Source organism: Arachis hypogaea, chromosome 4 (assembly GCF_003086295.3).
Source record: "Arachis hypogaea cultivar Tifrunner chromosome 4, arahy.Tifrunner.gnm2.J5K5, whole genome shotgun sequence".
NCBI lineage: Eukaryota > Viridiplantae > Streptophyta > Magnoliopsida > Fabales > Fabaceae > Arachis > Arachis hypogaea.
Window position 1 is genome coordinate 102486065 of NC_092039.1, and position 17407 is coordinate 102503471.

Below are 17407 nucleotides of genomic sequence, written 5' to 3' on the forward strand. Positions count from 1 at the left end.
TTGTTTGAGTCAAAGAATAAAATCTTTGTGCGTACGTATTACGTACTACATTATATTCGCGGTGAATGTAAATAGTAAACTCCAAAACATATAATAACGGCAACAATAATAGAGATAATGAGAAAGAAAATAGTTGATAATACTTTACGCTTTAAAATTAATGAATGCCTAACAACATTGAAATGTTGAAATAAAAAGTGCTGTTTTATATGATCACATATCATCAATTCTATTGATTAGCAAGAGCAAGCGATATAGCTAGTCTCAAATTGGAGAAAACAAAAAAAAGTGTATTAATAAGAGACTCATAAATAAAATGTTTTAAGATTTTAAGTTGGATATAGAATTTTTTTATCGTATGTTACAAGCCAAACATCATTTATTATATAAAAACTGCTATTTTTTATTGTTTTAGAAACTTTTGTTTTTTTTTATTTTTTTTTGTTTTTGTCAGTATATTAATTTTTCGAATGCATTTATAGTAATTTACTCATTGATAAATTAGCTGACTCACGACATGAATTTTTATTCTAGTAGCATTATTACTAGAGACAAGGAAGTTAATCAATGGAATATAATTTGAATAAAATTTGAGCAAATTTAAATTTACCATCAGTTCAAATTTGCCGTAATTTTCTTGCAAAAAATTGTACTACTTTTTATTAATGTTGTGAACTTTGGAGCTTAAACTTGCCTACTCAATATTTCATGAGATTTATTTATTTTATTATAAACAAAATAGTATTTACCAAAAACTATAATTGCGAGAAAAAGTGTAATTTAAAACCAGATAATTAAATTTAAGGAACATTTAAAAAATTACAAAAGATCATTCAATATAAATTTTCTTTAAAAAAAAAATTTCTTTTTATTAATTGATAAATTTTTATTATCTATTAAAATGTTTTATAGAAAATATTAAAATATTATTAAAATTTATTATTTTTGACCATTAATTAGCTATCAATATTTAAAAATATAGGCTAAAATATATTATTAGAAACTAAAAAATTTTGATTGATGACTAAAAATAATAACAAAAATAATAATTTTTAATAACTTTTAAATTATCCCATGCATGATATATATTCCTTTGCACTGCACGTATATGGTACGATTATAACGACAGAAAATAATCATTATATTATTGTGTCACATTATATTCCCTCCTTCCACATCATTTTATTTATGTATTGTTAACTTCCCTATCAATAAAATTGCCATGCAACTGACAAGTCCCGCCGGTTTGTCTTGTTTGAGTAAAATAACAAAATAATCTTTGTGCGTACGTACTACGTACTACATTATTATTCGTGATGAATGTAATTAGTAAACTCAAAACACATATAATAACAGCAACAATAATAAAGACAATGAGATAGAGAATAGTTGGTGATTACACTTTACCTTTAAAACAGCTTTTTTTTAATTAATGCTAATTTTTCATATTCTGTTTGTCCTTTTATCATTTTTTTGAAATTATTTTGTCAGAATATTAATTTTTGGAGTGCATTTATAGTTTTTTTTTTACTTTTTTGCTCAATATTAAGTTATCTGTCTCACAACGTGAATTTTCATTCTAGTAGCATTATTATTACTAGAGACGTAGGGATTTAATCAATAGAATATTAGAATATAATTGAATTAAGTTCTGTTCAAATTTTACCATCAGTTCAAATTTGCCATAATTTTCTTGCGAAAAATTGCACTACTATTTATTAATGTTGTGAACTTTGGAGCTTAGGCTTTCCTGCCCAATATTTCATGAGATTTATTTTATTCTATTTTATTTTACAAACAAAACAGTATTTATCACTTTAGCATCCAAACTAGCTCCCATCTTTGGAAGTCAAGCTTCCACCAATGGGCAAATTAAAGACTTCAGTAGTTCACTGAAATATTTTATTTAATTTGGTAGTACATCTGGAAGGAAGAGAGATCAAGTTTTGAGAGTCATTGCTGTCGTGTGTAATAATATTTTGTAATCTTTGAAGTTTGAAGTTTGAAACGATCACTTGTTTACTTGGTCAGGAAAGGGTACTACGAAATTTTTTAACTAGAAAAATTTTTTGCATGTTAAACAATTTCACATCCACAAAAAAATTAGCCACTAATCAATCAAGGCAATAGAAATGCATATTTGACATCTCATAAGAAAAGAATTTATTGTACTATTATAAATAAATTTGATAATTTAACTATTTCATATTTGATTATCATTATTCTACTAAAAAATTTGATTATTTTAATAGTTGGTTATTTAATTAAAAAAATATGACTATATATATAATAGAGTAAACTATCAAAAATGCACTTGAATAATTTTGTGGTTGACAAAACTGCACTCGAATTTTGCTATTGACAAAAATTTCCTCGAATAATTTGAAAACGCAACAAAAATATCCAACATTAAATATGTATTTCTCAAAAAAAGGTTTTAGATATTGAATTTCGATGTGATTTTTTACAAGCATAATTAGAAAAATGTGATATTTTTATTCTTAAAATTTGGTAATTTTTTGTTAAGCATATATTTTTTGTGATTTGTTAAAAATATTATTGGTTGTTGACAAAAAAATAAAAAAATATATATACTTAACAAAAAATCACCAAATTTACGAGTGAAAATATCTCATTTTTCTAATCATGTTTGCAAAAAATGCATCAAAATTCAATCTCTAAAACATTTTTTTTAGAATACATATTTACTGTTAAGCATTTTTGTCACGATTTTAAATTATTTGAGGGTTATTCAGAGGGTTACCTAAAATATTGAGTTGGACCTGAACGTGAGGTCCAAGTCCCTTCAAGTGGCAGTGTCCGACTTGTTGATGTCGAGGTGCCGCCTGTCTGAGTTCCTCGTGATGAGGAGGTGGGTGGTGGTATTTGCAAGAGACTCCAATGCTTAAGTTAACAAGGGTTTTAAGCAGGTTTTTAGTAGAGTAACGTGAGTTATACCTGGAGAGTGCCAGTATATTTATAGTAGAGTTTGATGATCTCCTTGGTGGTGGTAGTTCCATTTTATCTTATCTTATATCTTGGGAGTTTGTTGGAGTCTATCTTTTATAGAAGATAGATGAAAGAGCCTAGCAGTGGAAACAACCCAAATATCCAACACAAGAACAATATAGAAGTACTCACAACACAATATGGCAGCAACTATAACAAGCAAATATAGCAAGTAAAGCAATAACAAAAACACACCGAGATTTTAACGTGGAAAACCTCCTCAATGTGAGAGGTAAAAATCACGGATCGTCCAGACCAATGAAATAGCTCCACTATAATCAAATGAGATACAAGAGAGTCTCAAACAAAGCACAAAAACGTGCATATAACTAGCCAAAATATGAAAGCACCAAAGCTCATAAATGAGAAGCAAGAAGATGAAATATACCCAAATAATAGAGCTGTTGTCGAAGCCAATTTCTCTCTCTACAGACCTCTAATTAAAATCTCTCCCATTCAAAATAAAGAACCAGATGTGAAGAATCTACAGTCCAAATTTTACGTCGATCCAACGGTAAAAGAATGAGAAACTGCCATTCAAAGATTGCTGCTCTGTATAAAAATGAGAATCCTAATTTCTCTCTTGCAAAGCCAATTTCTCCCACTGAAAACCTCCAATAAAAATCTCCACCGACCAGAATGAAGAACAAGATGAGAGAAACATGCAATTCAAATTTCAAGCCAATCCAACGGTGAACGAATGAGAAACTGGCATTTGAAATTTACTATTTTGGATAAAAACGAAAATTTCTATTTTTCTTTCTTCTTTCCCACTTGGTGGCTACACTCTCACACTCTCAATTACCCCCAAAATCTTATTAGGGTTGTGGCACAATGAGTGCAAAAAAACACCCTCAAAATGTTGGGCTTGAGCCTCATAAAGGAGAGAAAAAACCCAACAAATCTCCCCCTTCTCAACTAGGTGGAGGCTCTCGCCATTCCGGCGATCAAACAACATGTTTCAAACTTTTCTCTTGACAATGCTTTTGTCATCATATCAGCACCATTGTCATCAGTGTGAACTTTCTTAAGTTCCAACAACTTGGAATCTAACACATCCTGTATCCAGTGATACCTAACATCAATATGTTTAGATATTGCATGAAAAGTAGAATTCTTGGCAAGATGAATAGCACTTTAGATATCACAAAACAACACATAACGGTCTTGCTTGAAATCAAGTGCTGCAAAAAATTTCTTCATCCACAACAACTCTTTACATGCTTCAGGTGCTGCAATAAACTCTGCCTCTGTGGTAGAAAGTACAACATACTTCTGTAGCCTTGACTGCCATAAAATAGCTCCCCCTGCAAATTTGACCAAATAACCTGAAGTAGACTTTTGAGAATCAATATCTCCTGCCATGTCTGCATCAGTAAAGCCAACTAGCAAAGGTTTCTCACCACCAAAACTCAAACTCAAGTTAGTTGTACCTTTGAGATATCTCATAATCCATTTAACAGCATTCCAATGTTCTTTATCTGGATTAGAGAGAAAACGACTTACAGTACCAACCGCATGAGCAATGTCTAGCCTAGTACACACCATAGCATACATCAAGCTTTCAACAGCTGAGTTATAAGGAATTTTATCCATTGCTTGTTTCTCCTCATCAGTGGTTGGACACTGCTTGGTACTCAACTTAAAATGAGGAGCAAAAGAACTAGCAACACATTTAGCATCATTCATGCCAAACCTTTGAAGCACCTTCTTTATGTACTTCTCCTGTGACAAATAAAGCTTCTTGAAACCTCTATAACGAGTAATAGTCATGTCCAAAATCTGTTTGGCAGGACCCAAGTCCTTCATAGCAAAGAACTTGCTCAACTGTTTCTTCAACTCATTAATCCTCAAAGCATTCTTGCCCACAATCAAAATATCATCCACATAAAGCAAAAGAATGATAAAATCATCATCAGAAAATTTTTGCACAAATACACAATGATCTGAAGTTGTCTTACGGTAACCATGCTCCCCCATAATAGATTCAAACTTCTTGTACCATTGTCTTAGAGCTTGCTTCAACCCATAAAGACTCTTCTTAAGCTTGCACACAAAATCTTCCTTTTCTTTAACAACAAAGCCCTCTAGTTGCTCCATGTAGACCTTATCTAAATCACCATGAAGAAAAGCTGTCTTCACATCCATTTACTCAATCTCCAAATCAAGAGACGCTGCTAATCCAAGCACAGCACGAATGGATGACATCCTCACAACAGGAGAAAAGATCTCCTCATAATCAGCACCTTTTCTCTGGCTAAAGCCTCTAACAACCAATCTAGCCTTATATCGAGGCTTAGAATTGTGTTCTTCATTCTTGATTCTGAATACCCATTTGTTCTTCAAAACTCGCATACCCGTCGGTAGCTTCACCAACTCATAGGTATCATTCTCAAGCAAGGACTTCATTTCTTCTTGCATAGCTTCAAGCCATTGAGCTTTGCTTTCATCTTCAACAGCCTCTCCAAAGCATTCAGGTTCTCCCCCATCAGTCAACAAAACAAACTCATATGGAGAATACCTTGACGAAGGCTTTCTCTCTCTTGTAGACCTTCTAAGTGCATTTGCAGGAATTTCTAAAGCTGGTTCTTCATCTTGATCATTATCACCAACTTCATCAAGTATCAAATCAACTGTTCTATCTTCACCTGCACTTGTATCATGCTCATTATTTTGAGCTTCAACTCTACCATCTTCTACCATAGGCATAGAGGGAGTAATATCCAAGTCAGAAAAATCATCAATAGGCTGAACCATTGGCTTCTCCACATTATCAACATCCTTCAATGTTTGATCTTCAACAAAGACAACATCTCTACTCCGAAACACCTTCTTGCTAACAGGATCATAAAACCTGTAACCAAACTCATCCATCCCATAGCCAATAAAAATACACTGCCTAGTCTTTATATCAAGCTTAGATCTCTCATCTTTAGGAATATGAACAAAAGTTTTACATCTAAAGACTCTTAAATGATCATAAGAAACATCATTATCTGACCATACCTTCTCAGGCACTTCAAATTGCAAGGAAACACATGGTGTCCAGTTCAAGACATGAACAACAGTGCTCAAAGCTTCACCCCGAAAGGATTTTGCCAATCAAGATTGTGACAATAAGCACCTAACTCTTTCAACCAATGTTCTATTCATCCTTTCAGTCAAGCCATTCAATTGAGGAGTCTTCGGAGGAGTCTTTTGATATCTTATACCAAGCTCTTTACAATAAGCATCAAATGGACCTGAGTACTCACCACCATTGTCAGTACGAATGCATTTCAACTTCTTCCCAGTTTCTCTTTCAACGGAAGCTTGAAATTGCTTGAACACATTAAAAACCTGATCTTTGGTCTTCAAAGTGTAAACCCATAATTTCCCCACGGTTGGCCCAACAAAGTGGTATCAGAGCCGATGGTTTAATCGGTCTGGTTTTAAGGGGTATTCAAGGTGAAGCATCGAAAGTCTTCCCGGCAAAGGTAGTCCGGGCGGCGTGTCCCGCGGTGTTTTGTGGCAGTGTGATGGATGAATACTCATATGTGGTTGAGGAGCTAAAGGGGAGTTGATGTTTGATGTAGAGGCTTACACTTGAGGGGGAGATTGTTAGTGTTGCAAGTGTGAGGAGTGTATGAAGTTAGTCCCACATCAAAGAAAGCAAGGAAGAGTGATGAGTTTATAAGATGAGAGACCTATTAACTTGACACCTTAAGGTTTTGAGTTGGATGTGGTGTCTTCTCATCTTATATTCTCTCACTTGATTCCTCTCCGAAATCTCTCTGGTGGTCGAGAGCTCCCCACGGTTGGCCCAACAATAGAGATTTAGTCACCTGTCGCATTGGATAAGTAGAGCTGGGCTCTTGGGTCGGTGTTCGACCTCTTCAAAGAGGTCGGGTAGGGAATGAGAGGCCACCTTCCATAGTTGGTCCTTTCATTCTTATTCGGTCTGGCTTTATGTTTGAAAACGAGTATAAATAAGGGCATTTTTGTCGGTAACAAAATTTGAATGTATTTTTGTCAGCGACCCAATTATTTGAGTGCATTTTTGGTGGTTTATCCTATATAATAATTAAGCACGAAAATTAATTTTCATATAATTTAAGCAACTCCAAATATGAGGCTGATTTATTTAAATAAATTAAGGTGTGTTTGTGAGTTTTGATTTTGGATTCATTAGAGTCATGAAATAAGGACACCAATAGCAGGAGTAATTAGATTGCTTGACAATCTTATATTTGATGCATGGTTATTTCACGAATAAACATACTCAACAGTTAATCAAATATATGAAAATGCTCGGCCGCACTGCTCTGCCATCTTGCCAACATCTTGGATCGTAGCAAGACAGTAGTGATAAATGCTAAGCTTTCTATCCAGCACTAACAAAACTACACTTCATAAATAGATTGCTAATAGTTAATATTTGTTCAAGTGAAATTCTAAAATCAAAGCATCACGTTTTTAAATTCCTAACAAAAAACCAATTGTTCAATGGCATCACCAATAGATCCAAAGTAATTTTTTTTTTTTAAAAAAAACTATCCAATCTATAATAACAATAACATCCAATCTATAATCGCATCAAATTTAACATTATTAAACACAAATCACAGAAAAAAAACTCCAACTACTACTTTCCTCTAATATAAGGTTTGAAAAAAGAAACAGATACATATTCAAACGCGGTAAAAAATAGAGACAGAGGACTTACAGTGAGAGGGTGTCGGCGCTGCGGCGGATAGCGCCACAAGGAGGAAGGTCGGTGACGACGGTGGACACGGACGTCACTCAGAACGCGCGTGGAGGCGGTGGGTTGGTCGGCGCAGTGTTGGCAAGGACGCAGAAGTTGATCGACGCGGCGGCAACGACGTTGAACGGAATGGAGCTCGCGACTGACAGCGATGGCGGTGACTTCACCGGTGGATGGCGGCGGCGCAGCAGGAGGGATGGTGAGTGAGGGAGAAAGAAAAAAGATTGTACGGTAAATTTTTTTAGTTTGACTAAATGTAAACTGGGGAGGTTAGGTAACTAATGGATGAATTTTGGGGTGTTTCTTTAGTTATTTGGACTTTTTGTTATTAAACCCAATTGAGTTGGCTTGTAATCAGTAGATATTGAGTTAGTTTCTAGCAGAGTTGTCTCAAACGATATAAAAACGATTAAAATAAATTCAATTGATCCAATTTTGAATTCATAAATAAAATAAAACTATGTTTTAATAATAATAATAATAATAATAATAATAATAATAATAATAATAATATAAAAATATCTTTCTAATATAAAAATATTTTTTACCTATAAATTATGTTTGAATAGAATAATATAAAAATATCTTTCTATTATGGTAAGACATTTTTTTCTAAAATAAAAAATATTCTTAAAAGATTGCAAATTATAGCATTTTAAAAAAATATTTTTAAATTTTTTTAGTATTTTTACTTTAACTTAAAAAAATTGTCAAATACACTAACATTTAAAAATTAAAAAGTTAAAAAAAAATCTCACCGCTTAATGTCATCCAAAAGCATACTTATTAAAAAAAATTATGATACTCGTTTATACTTTCGAAAATGAAAATGGAACAATAAAGTAAATACTCCCTAAGTTTCACGATAGCTGTCCCAAAATAAAAAACACAAAAAACCTTTGTAAATAATATAGAACTTCGTAAAATAAATAAAATTACCCATATATAAAGAAGACATGCATCAATAGATAAAATTATATAAAAAAAATATTAGAAGATCATCAAAATTTATTATTTTTATCCAACAATTAATTATCAATGTTTACAAAAATGAGCTAAAATATATTATTGAATTACTAAATTATTAAACTAAAAAAATTAAATTAATAACTAATTAAAGTATGTTTTTGTATTACCCGTCATCAATACTTTAGCTTCTAGTATTTTTCATTATATATTATCAAGAGTAAATTTTAAAAGATAAGCCAATAGTAATTAAATTTTGTAAGTGGGTTCGGATACATATTTTAAACTTTTAGAAACATAAAATAAAAAGAACAAGTATAAAGAACTAACTCCACTATAAGCCAATTTGAACAATGGTTCAAAAATTAGGATTTTGAAAATATAGGATTATGATATTAAAAATCTACCATATACACCTAACACGAAACACTCTTTATGTACTATCATCGCGTAGCTGCTTTTGCACCATAAACTTTATATCCTCGCGTCGCCGTTTCTTGAAGCTCCAGCAACAGTCGTGCGTCGTCGCCTCATCCACCATACTGATCGCATTGTGGCGTTAGTCTCGTTGCATCAAAATCTCATCACTGCGATGCACCAATCTCCACGCAACATATCTTGCAGCGAGATCGGACTGTAGACATCGTGCTCCAGTTGCTGCGAGTCCCGATAATTGGAGTGTCCCAGACAGCGTCGCAGTTCTCCCTGCTTCCAATTCTCTTTATCGCGACGTGCGGCTATGCATACAAGGTCTCATGTGACCCCATCAGACCTTCGACGTGCACCTGCTGTTGCCGCCAGCCCATTGTAGCTGATATCATTGTCGAAAGTGGTAGCCCGCGTCACCTCTCTCCTTGCAAGCCCCGCAAAATTAAATATCCGAATCCCCGCAAAAAGAAACATTCACAAAAAGTGGTGCCAAAAAACATCTGAATCTCCACAAAAAGAAACATTCGTTTATCTTGGGAAAAACATCTGATCATCAAGTACGCTAAAAGAAACATTCAAATCTCTACAAAAAAAAGCATCCGTTTATCATGGAAAAAACATCCGATCATCAACAATTACATGTTTCTGCCAAAAAATAGGGGTTAAGTACCGCTCATTCTGTGCACCAGGCATAAGGTTGGGCGCCAGCAAATGTCCTTTCGAGGTCGACGTCAGGTCGTGTAGCGCAATGAAACCGTCTAGAAACTTTCACCGTGCGTGTTGTGGACGTCAATTTCAATATTAGGTACGACAGCTCCTTCGTATGACAGAAGATTGATTGGCACGGTTCGGTGTGGCGGTGATGTCTCCCGACGATAGAACTAATCGAAATAGATGAAGTTCGGCGCAGTTGGAAGGCGGAAGAGGAAGGAGAGAGTTTTTATGTGGTAATTTTTGAATTTTACAATGATTAAAAGTGAAAATCGGGTTAGGTTTTTTTTTTTTTTGGTCAGGAAAATGGGGTTAGGTTAGGTTGCGTAAGGTTTTGAAATTTTTTTATGTTATTGGCCTTTTTGTTGTAGCCCATATTATAGGTGGCTGGAATTGGCTCATAACCTAATTAAAATATTTTTTCAACCAATAAAACTAATAGATAAATAAAATTCAATGAACATAAAAAAGTTATCATGACAAGAAAACTCCACTTGATGACCTATTGATAACTTGCTTTCCAAGGTCATTATCTCACAAATTTTGTCTTCTTCACACACAGTTACTTTAAACCGTACCTCCCTTAAACCATATCTAGAGCCAACCTTAGTTCCGAAAGATAATATATTAAAAAGAAAAGAGAAAAGAAAATCAACAAATTAATACCAATGGACTTGAATTTGTTCTTCCATGCAATTCCAGCAACTTTCTTTGCAACTACCCAACTGCATCCAGTTTATATTTTTCTACGGTCTTCAATGGCTTGATTTTTTTTTTTTTTTTGGTCAGTAAATGGCTCGGTTTATAAACGAAGTCTTACGCGCCGCTTCCCTCAGCTCACAGCTATCCACAGATCCACAGCTTATTGGACTGCACGAATTGAGGTGGAAGCCCAAGCAATCAAAGATCAGGATTCAAGCAGTCCAAGTAGGCCCAACAAACCTCGCTATGGGCTCAGCCCATTAGATGGTGAATCAATAAGGAGGACACTATTTGTAAAAATAATTTTACAAGAATTTATGTTTGTGTTGTATACTCATAGCGACTGACTACCAAGATTTTACAAGAACCACTGAACCAGTACAAATTTTACAGAAAAGAAAATCACCGAGGATATGATATAAAAAAAAGCAATTAAAATAAATCCAATTGATCCTGTTTTGAATTCACAAATAAATAAACATAAAACTATGTTCTAATAATAATAATAATAATAATAATAATAATAAATTATAAAATAATTTATTATTATTATTATTATTATTACTATTATTATCTCCAAAATAAATCCTTAACAAATTTTACATTCGATGTTTTCATCTAAAAAAAATTTATATATTGAAAATTTTAAATTATATAAAATTAAGACAAATTTTTACGTTAGTCAGATCTATTATTGTAACCTAGATAAATAAATTCTAAAAATGTGACTAAAAAAACCAGTATGACAAGCTAAGTAGCTAGCACATATAAAGGCGTGAGGATCCACTAGAAAAAGTTAGCCATGTTCATCATCTTCAAGAACAACAATACAACTGTACACGCCACTGAAAATTTCCCAGCAACAATGCAACAAGCCCAGCTTCAAATATATGGATTTCTGCCGCATAGTCCATATCCATATATATACTCAACAAGAATCTTACCAAAATTAACAAAACAGACTCCCTCAAAATTAAATTAAAAAGAAAACGCTAAATAAACACAAAACAGAGTACATTGAAAATTGAAAGAATCCTGCTTGTTTGGTTGCAGCTTGGTGCCAAATTGAAGCAATAATTTGGCTAGTCACGAACCAGAGAGTTAATCAAAATAGACGCCTCGTCTGCCGTAGGAACCGCACCCTCTGCTGAAACAAACACCCATTCCCTATCACACACCATTTTTCTTTTTTTTTTTTTATCGTTTTTGATAAGGTATAGTTTTCTCAATAATTAATAATATAAAATAAAATATAATAATTGATATAGCAGGTATTTTTTATTTTTTGTTGCGTACCTGGGAGTGATGGAGGAAAATGTGAAACAATGTCATGAACGATGCTTCCACCGCCGCCATTATCATCATCCCCAATCTTCGCACGCTTATTCTTGTTCACCTCCTCGTCATCTTCTTCTCCTTCTCTCTCTTTCTCCTCCTTCTTCGCATTCTCCACCGCCACACCACCTTCACTCTGATGATTATGAAACAAATTCGAAACAATATTGCTTATGATTCCTCCTCCATCTCCACCATTATTTCCTTCTTCAGAACCAGCACCTTCACCTTCCTCAGAGTTGAACATCCCTTTCTCGCTTTCATGTCCTGATTTTCCTGTTCTTGGAGTGCTCAAGGGTGACACCAGTGTAGAGATCAAGTTACTAATTACTCCGCCACCTTTACCTTCTTCTTCTTTAGCATCTTCACCGCCATTGTTGTTAGCCTCGTCATCGTGTTCTCTATTGGATCCATCTTCTGGACTCCGATTCAGAGGTGGAACCAAACTCTGATCAATTTCCGTTACACCGTCTTCCATAGTATAGATTTGTGGATTGTAACTGTGACTGTAATTGTGATTCCCCTCGATTTCCTCCTGCTAAGCACTAAATAGATAAGAACAACGTAGAAAAAGAATAAAAATACACGGATATCAATGAAAATAGATAAATTATTTTGACAGTAATAAAAAAAATTTATTGGTAAATACAAATGTTTTTTTTATAAAAAGTTGAATATTAATTAATATAATCAATATTCTATTTATTCATCTTTAAAGTTACATTCTTATTAGAATAAATTTGGAAGAAAAACTAACACTTGATATTATAATTTATAAATATGAAGATATTTTATAATTAAAAATATAATTGGGATAAATATTATAAGATAGTTGGATTAATTCTTGAAAATGTTTTTTTTTATCTTTTCACATAATTTTAAAGACAATAAATAATTAAGTATTTATATTTTATAAATAAATTTTAACTCATGGACACTACTGATCAGAGTACAAATAATTAAACTAATTGTTATTGGAAATAGAAAGTTATATCAGTTAATTGTTTGTTTAAAATATAAATATTATTATTATGTTTTTTCAATTATAAAATAATGTATTTTTATTTTTTAATTTGTGTAAAAAAGTTAGAATTTAGCTGATATATATTTTAGAGACACAAATTAAAATTACTATTAGTAGAATACTTTAACTTTTTTATTTTAATAAATATACAATAATCTATTAAAAATAAATTTACATATTTTTTATAATAATTTTTTTATTAGTTAAGGCACATGTTAGCTGTGAATTTTTTTAAAATTTGATAAAAAAAAAGTGGTATAATTCAGATAAATTATAATTTTAGTGTGTAATATCAAATTATGGAATATTTTCAGTCACCAATAAATTATGAAATATTTAAATTAAGTCGTTATTAATGATTTTATTGTTATAACGAATTAGAGAAGCATAAAACAAATCATTAATAATGTTGTAAAATAAATAAATAAATAAATATAAAATAAAAAATAAAAAATATAAATAAAAAATTTTAGTATTAATATTCACTAATATAATTATCTTAATATAATAGAAATGATTCATATATCTGAAAATACGAATTTATTTGTTGCATATAAAAGAGATAGAGAATAGTATTTCATATATTGACAATATTAAAGAAAGAGGGAATTGTTGTTATTATTGTGTGTTCTGTCTCAACTACGTTATCCTATTTATATACATATAAGGGTTACCATTTTCAAACTTAATTAAGGACCGTTTGGAAAGCTTTAAAAGTAATTTTCTTGAGCTTTTATGAAAACTGTAGTATTAATGTCTGGTGCAATTTTTAAAACCAAATTGCGACTTTCTAATAAGCTATTTAGGAACGTATAGAGAAGTTAAAAAAATGACTTCTCTCATACCTACTACTTTTTATCACATTTTTATAAAATAAGGAATTTTAGAACTAAAAATCCAAATACAAAATAACTTATTTATAAGCTACTTTAATATAGCCATTTATTGTTTAAGCTATTTTTTCAAAAAGAACTTAATTAAACTGTTTAATTGTAATCTCTCTTAATATCCTAAGTAATAAAAAAAGTATATGGAACCAACTCCTAACCAATAAAGAATTGAACAACTCAATTAATTATAATTATCTTAATTAGCTTTATTTATTTTTAATTTTGAATATTTGTTATTAATTGTTTTCATGCCAAAATCAGGTTTTGAATGATACGTTCCAAATTTTCGACGGGAATCACGGAAGTACACTCAAGGGTCCCTAGTCTTCACCCTCTCTCCCTCTTCACGGCTGCGGTGCATCGGTTTTCTCTTCCAAACAGCAAAGGCGCCAACCTCCTCCATCCTACCATCCTCCCGGCGCTCCCTTCGTGGCAAACCTCAGTCCGTGCTGCCATTAGCAATGCTGTGATTGATCGTGGTGCAAGTTGTTTTCGGCTGCGGTGCAACTTTTCACTCTTCTGCTCATCGATTGCCCCCACCCTCTCCATCAAATCATTCATCTCGTGGCTCCCTCGTCACTTTTTTCCGTTGCGTGTCACCATTAGCGGTGACATTCGTGAGCATGGTTCAAGTTGTGTTCCCGACTTGATAACGTCCCCGTTCTCCTGTAAAGACCATCACGCGGAGCGTTTCCTTCACAAAGAAGCTGCCGTCGCAGTGCAAGGCTTCCGGAAGAGAGTATTATCCATGGAGTTTTTAACCCCAAAAGGCAGATTGAATAGCACATTGATCAATTCAACCTAAGGCAATGAAGAATTGAGTGTGGGTGATGTTGTTATTCCAGAGGGGTCTAAGGTATGTTGGATATGTTGGACATCCATTGTAGGGAATTGTATGACAGTGTATTATGTGAATGTTTCTTATTCATGCTAATTAGATGTTTTTTAAGTTGATTTATTTGGAAAAATCTGGTACAGTGATGAGGTTAGTTGAGAAATTAAGTAGAGAGAAGATTACACCCAGATATATCCTGGTTCAGCTGCTAAGTGCAATGCAGCCTACATCCAGTCTCCATCACAACAATGATGGAATTTCACTATAATCATCCAGATTACAAATTATAAAGTGCTAACCCAACTTACAAGTAGATTCCCACAGAATCATGAAACACAACATAGATGAACAAAGGAACTCTAAGACATCTATGGCTTTTTCTTTTAATTTTGCACTCTCTGCCTTTTTCCGCTCTATGGCTTTTTCATACAAACCTCATTGTTTGCCTTTTTCCATGAGACTCAAGACATGATAAAATTAAACAGAAAAATTACAAAACAGAACATTGAAGGAGAAGAAAATCTGTAAGCTTAGGTAGCTATGAGACTTCTGTGCTTTGCACTCTCACTTTCTTTCCTTGAATCAAACCATGACTGTTCACCCCTTTTATAGAGAAGTGAAGCCTTCACAGTTGAAATACCCACCCGAGCTTAGTTTCCTTTCCTTCAAAACAAACCGGTTCGGCCACAGAGAGAGAAGAGGTAACTAATGCAAAAACCAACATGCAAATACCTCTAGTCCTTCCTTGGTCATCACTCTTCATCAATCCGAGCGCTCCATCCTTGGCTTCCTCTCCAAGATGGATTTCTAGCCCTTGATGCTTCATAATGATGATGGCTTCATCTGCTCCAATCTCTGCCTCTTCCATCACTTCGCCACTCTAGCTACTTCCTATGGTGGTTGAGCAGAATCAGAGACAAGCCATCCTCCAAAGATCTTCTTTGCTGGCCGAATCTTCATCTTTCTTTTTGAGTATGAAGGATCCGAGATTACCTCACCAAATCTTACCACTTTTTGGTGATTATCTCAGCGACAACATACTTTTGGTTTTCTTTTCCGTGCCATCATTAACTTGATGGTCTTGATGCATGCAGCTTCTTCTTTTCGGTGTGTGTAGCTCCATGTAACTTCCATGGTTTTCTGGTCAATAACCGAAGAAGAAGAAGAAAGAGATGAGAGAGAATAAGCAACTTGGAAGAAAAGCAATTGAATGTGTTAATCAATATCATTACAAAATTACTTTTACTTCCCTTAGAGTAGCGTGCAGCATTAAGCAATCAATCTTGTCAAACTCAAGTTCTCTCTCATAGTTTCCATGCATGTATTCAATTCACTTTATTAAAAAATTTGAATTCCACTCCTTGAAGAGAGAAGACATCCGTTGGAAGCATTAGGCAAATGATAACATTTGCTTTCCTGATGCATTTTGGATTCGGATCATGCATGGAAACATTTATCAAAATTGAAATTGGGCTTTGTAGCAATTAAGCTTAATCTGACCCAATAAAATTTTGATTCAATCAAACTAATTGGGCTTATGATAATGTTTGAGTTCTGACCCAATTAACATCACAACTATTCAGCCATACATATTTGAATATTTTTGAATCAATGCTGAATTGAGGAGTAAATTCACACTTGGACTTGCAACATTTTATTTTATTTTCGGCCCAAATTAAAAACCTGCATCACAAAATTATTAATTAACATATATTAAATGAAAATCAAATTAATAATTTTGTAAATAATTATTTTAATAATGTTTGTTCATCATCAAAATTAAATTAGAGTTTTCCAAACTCATCATTATTCATTGTTGTTTATTACCACGTTATAGTTAGTGTGTTAATGCTAGTTTTAATTGGTATTTGGTTTTGTGAATTGCATTACAGTTGTCGGATCATAGTGGGATCAGTGAAGAGAAAATCCCAGTCATAGGAATGTATTTTGATTTGTTGTCTATGGCAAAAAAATTTTATGCAAAGAAAGTTGGGTTCGTAACTAAAGTCAGGAACATGAATTTCGACAAGACGCGGAAGGAATCAAAGATACCCATTAATCAATCTATTCACTGCATGCGAGAAGGTTATCGGGAGTCTCGGGTGAAGGCAGCAACTTGGACAAACAGAATTACAGCCACGAGATGCAGAGTAAAGATGTATGTCATGCTAGATAGGGAGAAAGAAAGTTGGATTGTGTCTAGAACCGGGAACCATTGGCAAACATTGTTCGGATAAAAGGCAAAACCACCAGATTTTAAAACCGGAGTTGGACTCCCGAATCGGCCAGAAATCAGTCGATCAAACCGAATCGTGATCCGGTCGATTTTTAAATTTGGTCCTAAAACGCTGCGTTTTGCTTTTGCATGCTGAAAGTGAAAGGAACCCTAGTCACCCACCCACTCACCACTCTGGCCCTCTCCGCTTGAGACTCCAGCCCTCTACTCTCACCTCTTGCTCTCAATTCTCACATCTCTAGTATCCACCGCGAGCTTCCAGTGCAACTCTGTCCAGCCACCGCCACCGTCGCAACTTTCGTGGAGCGAACGTCAGCCAGCTCTGTTAGGGCAGCACCTCTCTGTCATGAAGTCATCCATCAAAAATCGCAGCCACCGCCAGCTCCACTTGCTGTCGCGTAATGTCTTCCCGCACGGCGCCAGCTTGTTCGAACCATCTACCCCTTTAGTCATTGTCTTGCCTCTTGCGATCTTGCTAACCACTGTCCCTGTTGCCGCCAGCTCTGCATCCTTTCCTGTTTTCCAC

The 17407-nt window shown here is 33.8% G+C and overlaps 1 protein-coding gene across 2 annotated transcripts; it reads right to left on the minus strand.

Annotated features, from left to right (window-relative positions):
• Positions 1 to 11343: 11343 nt before the first annotated feature.
• Positions 11344 to 12513, minus strand: LOC112797082 (uncharacterized). 2 transcript variants are annotated; one of them, XM_025839841.2, is made up of 2 exons: positions 11858 to 12513; positions 11344 to 11705 (listed from the first exon to the last, which is right to left on the minus strand). In XM_025839841.2, exons 1-2 carry the CDS (start codon positions 12372 to 12374, stop codon positions 11644 to 11646), a joined length of 579 nt encoding a protein of 192 aa, XP_025695626.1. In that variant the 5' UTR covers positions 12375 to 12513; the 3' UTR covers positions 11344 to 11643. The 2 variants fall into 2 exon arrangements, with proteins under 2 accessions (XP_025695626.1, XP_025695625.1); XM_025839840.3 differs by having other exon boundaries at positions 11344 to 11708; positions 11858 to 12494.
• Positions 12514 to 17407: the final 4894 nt, after the last annotated feature.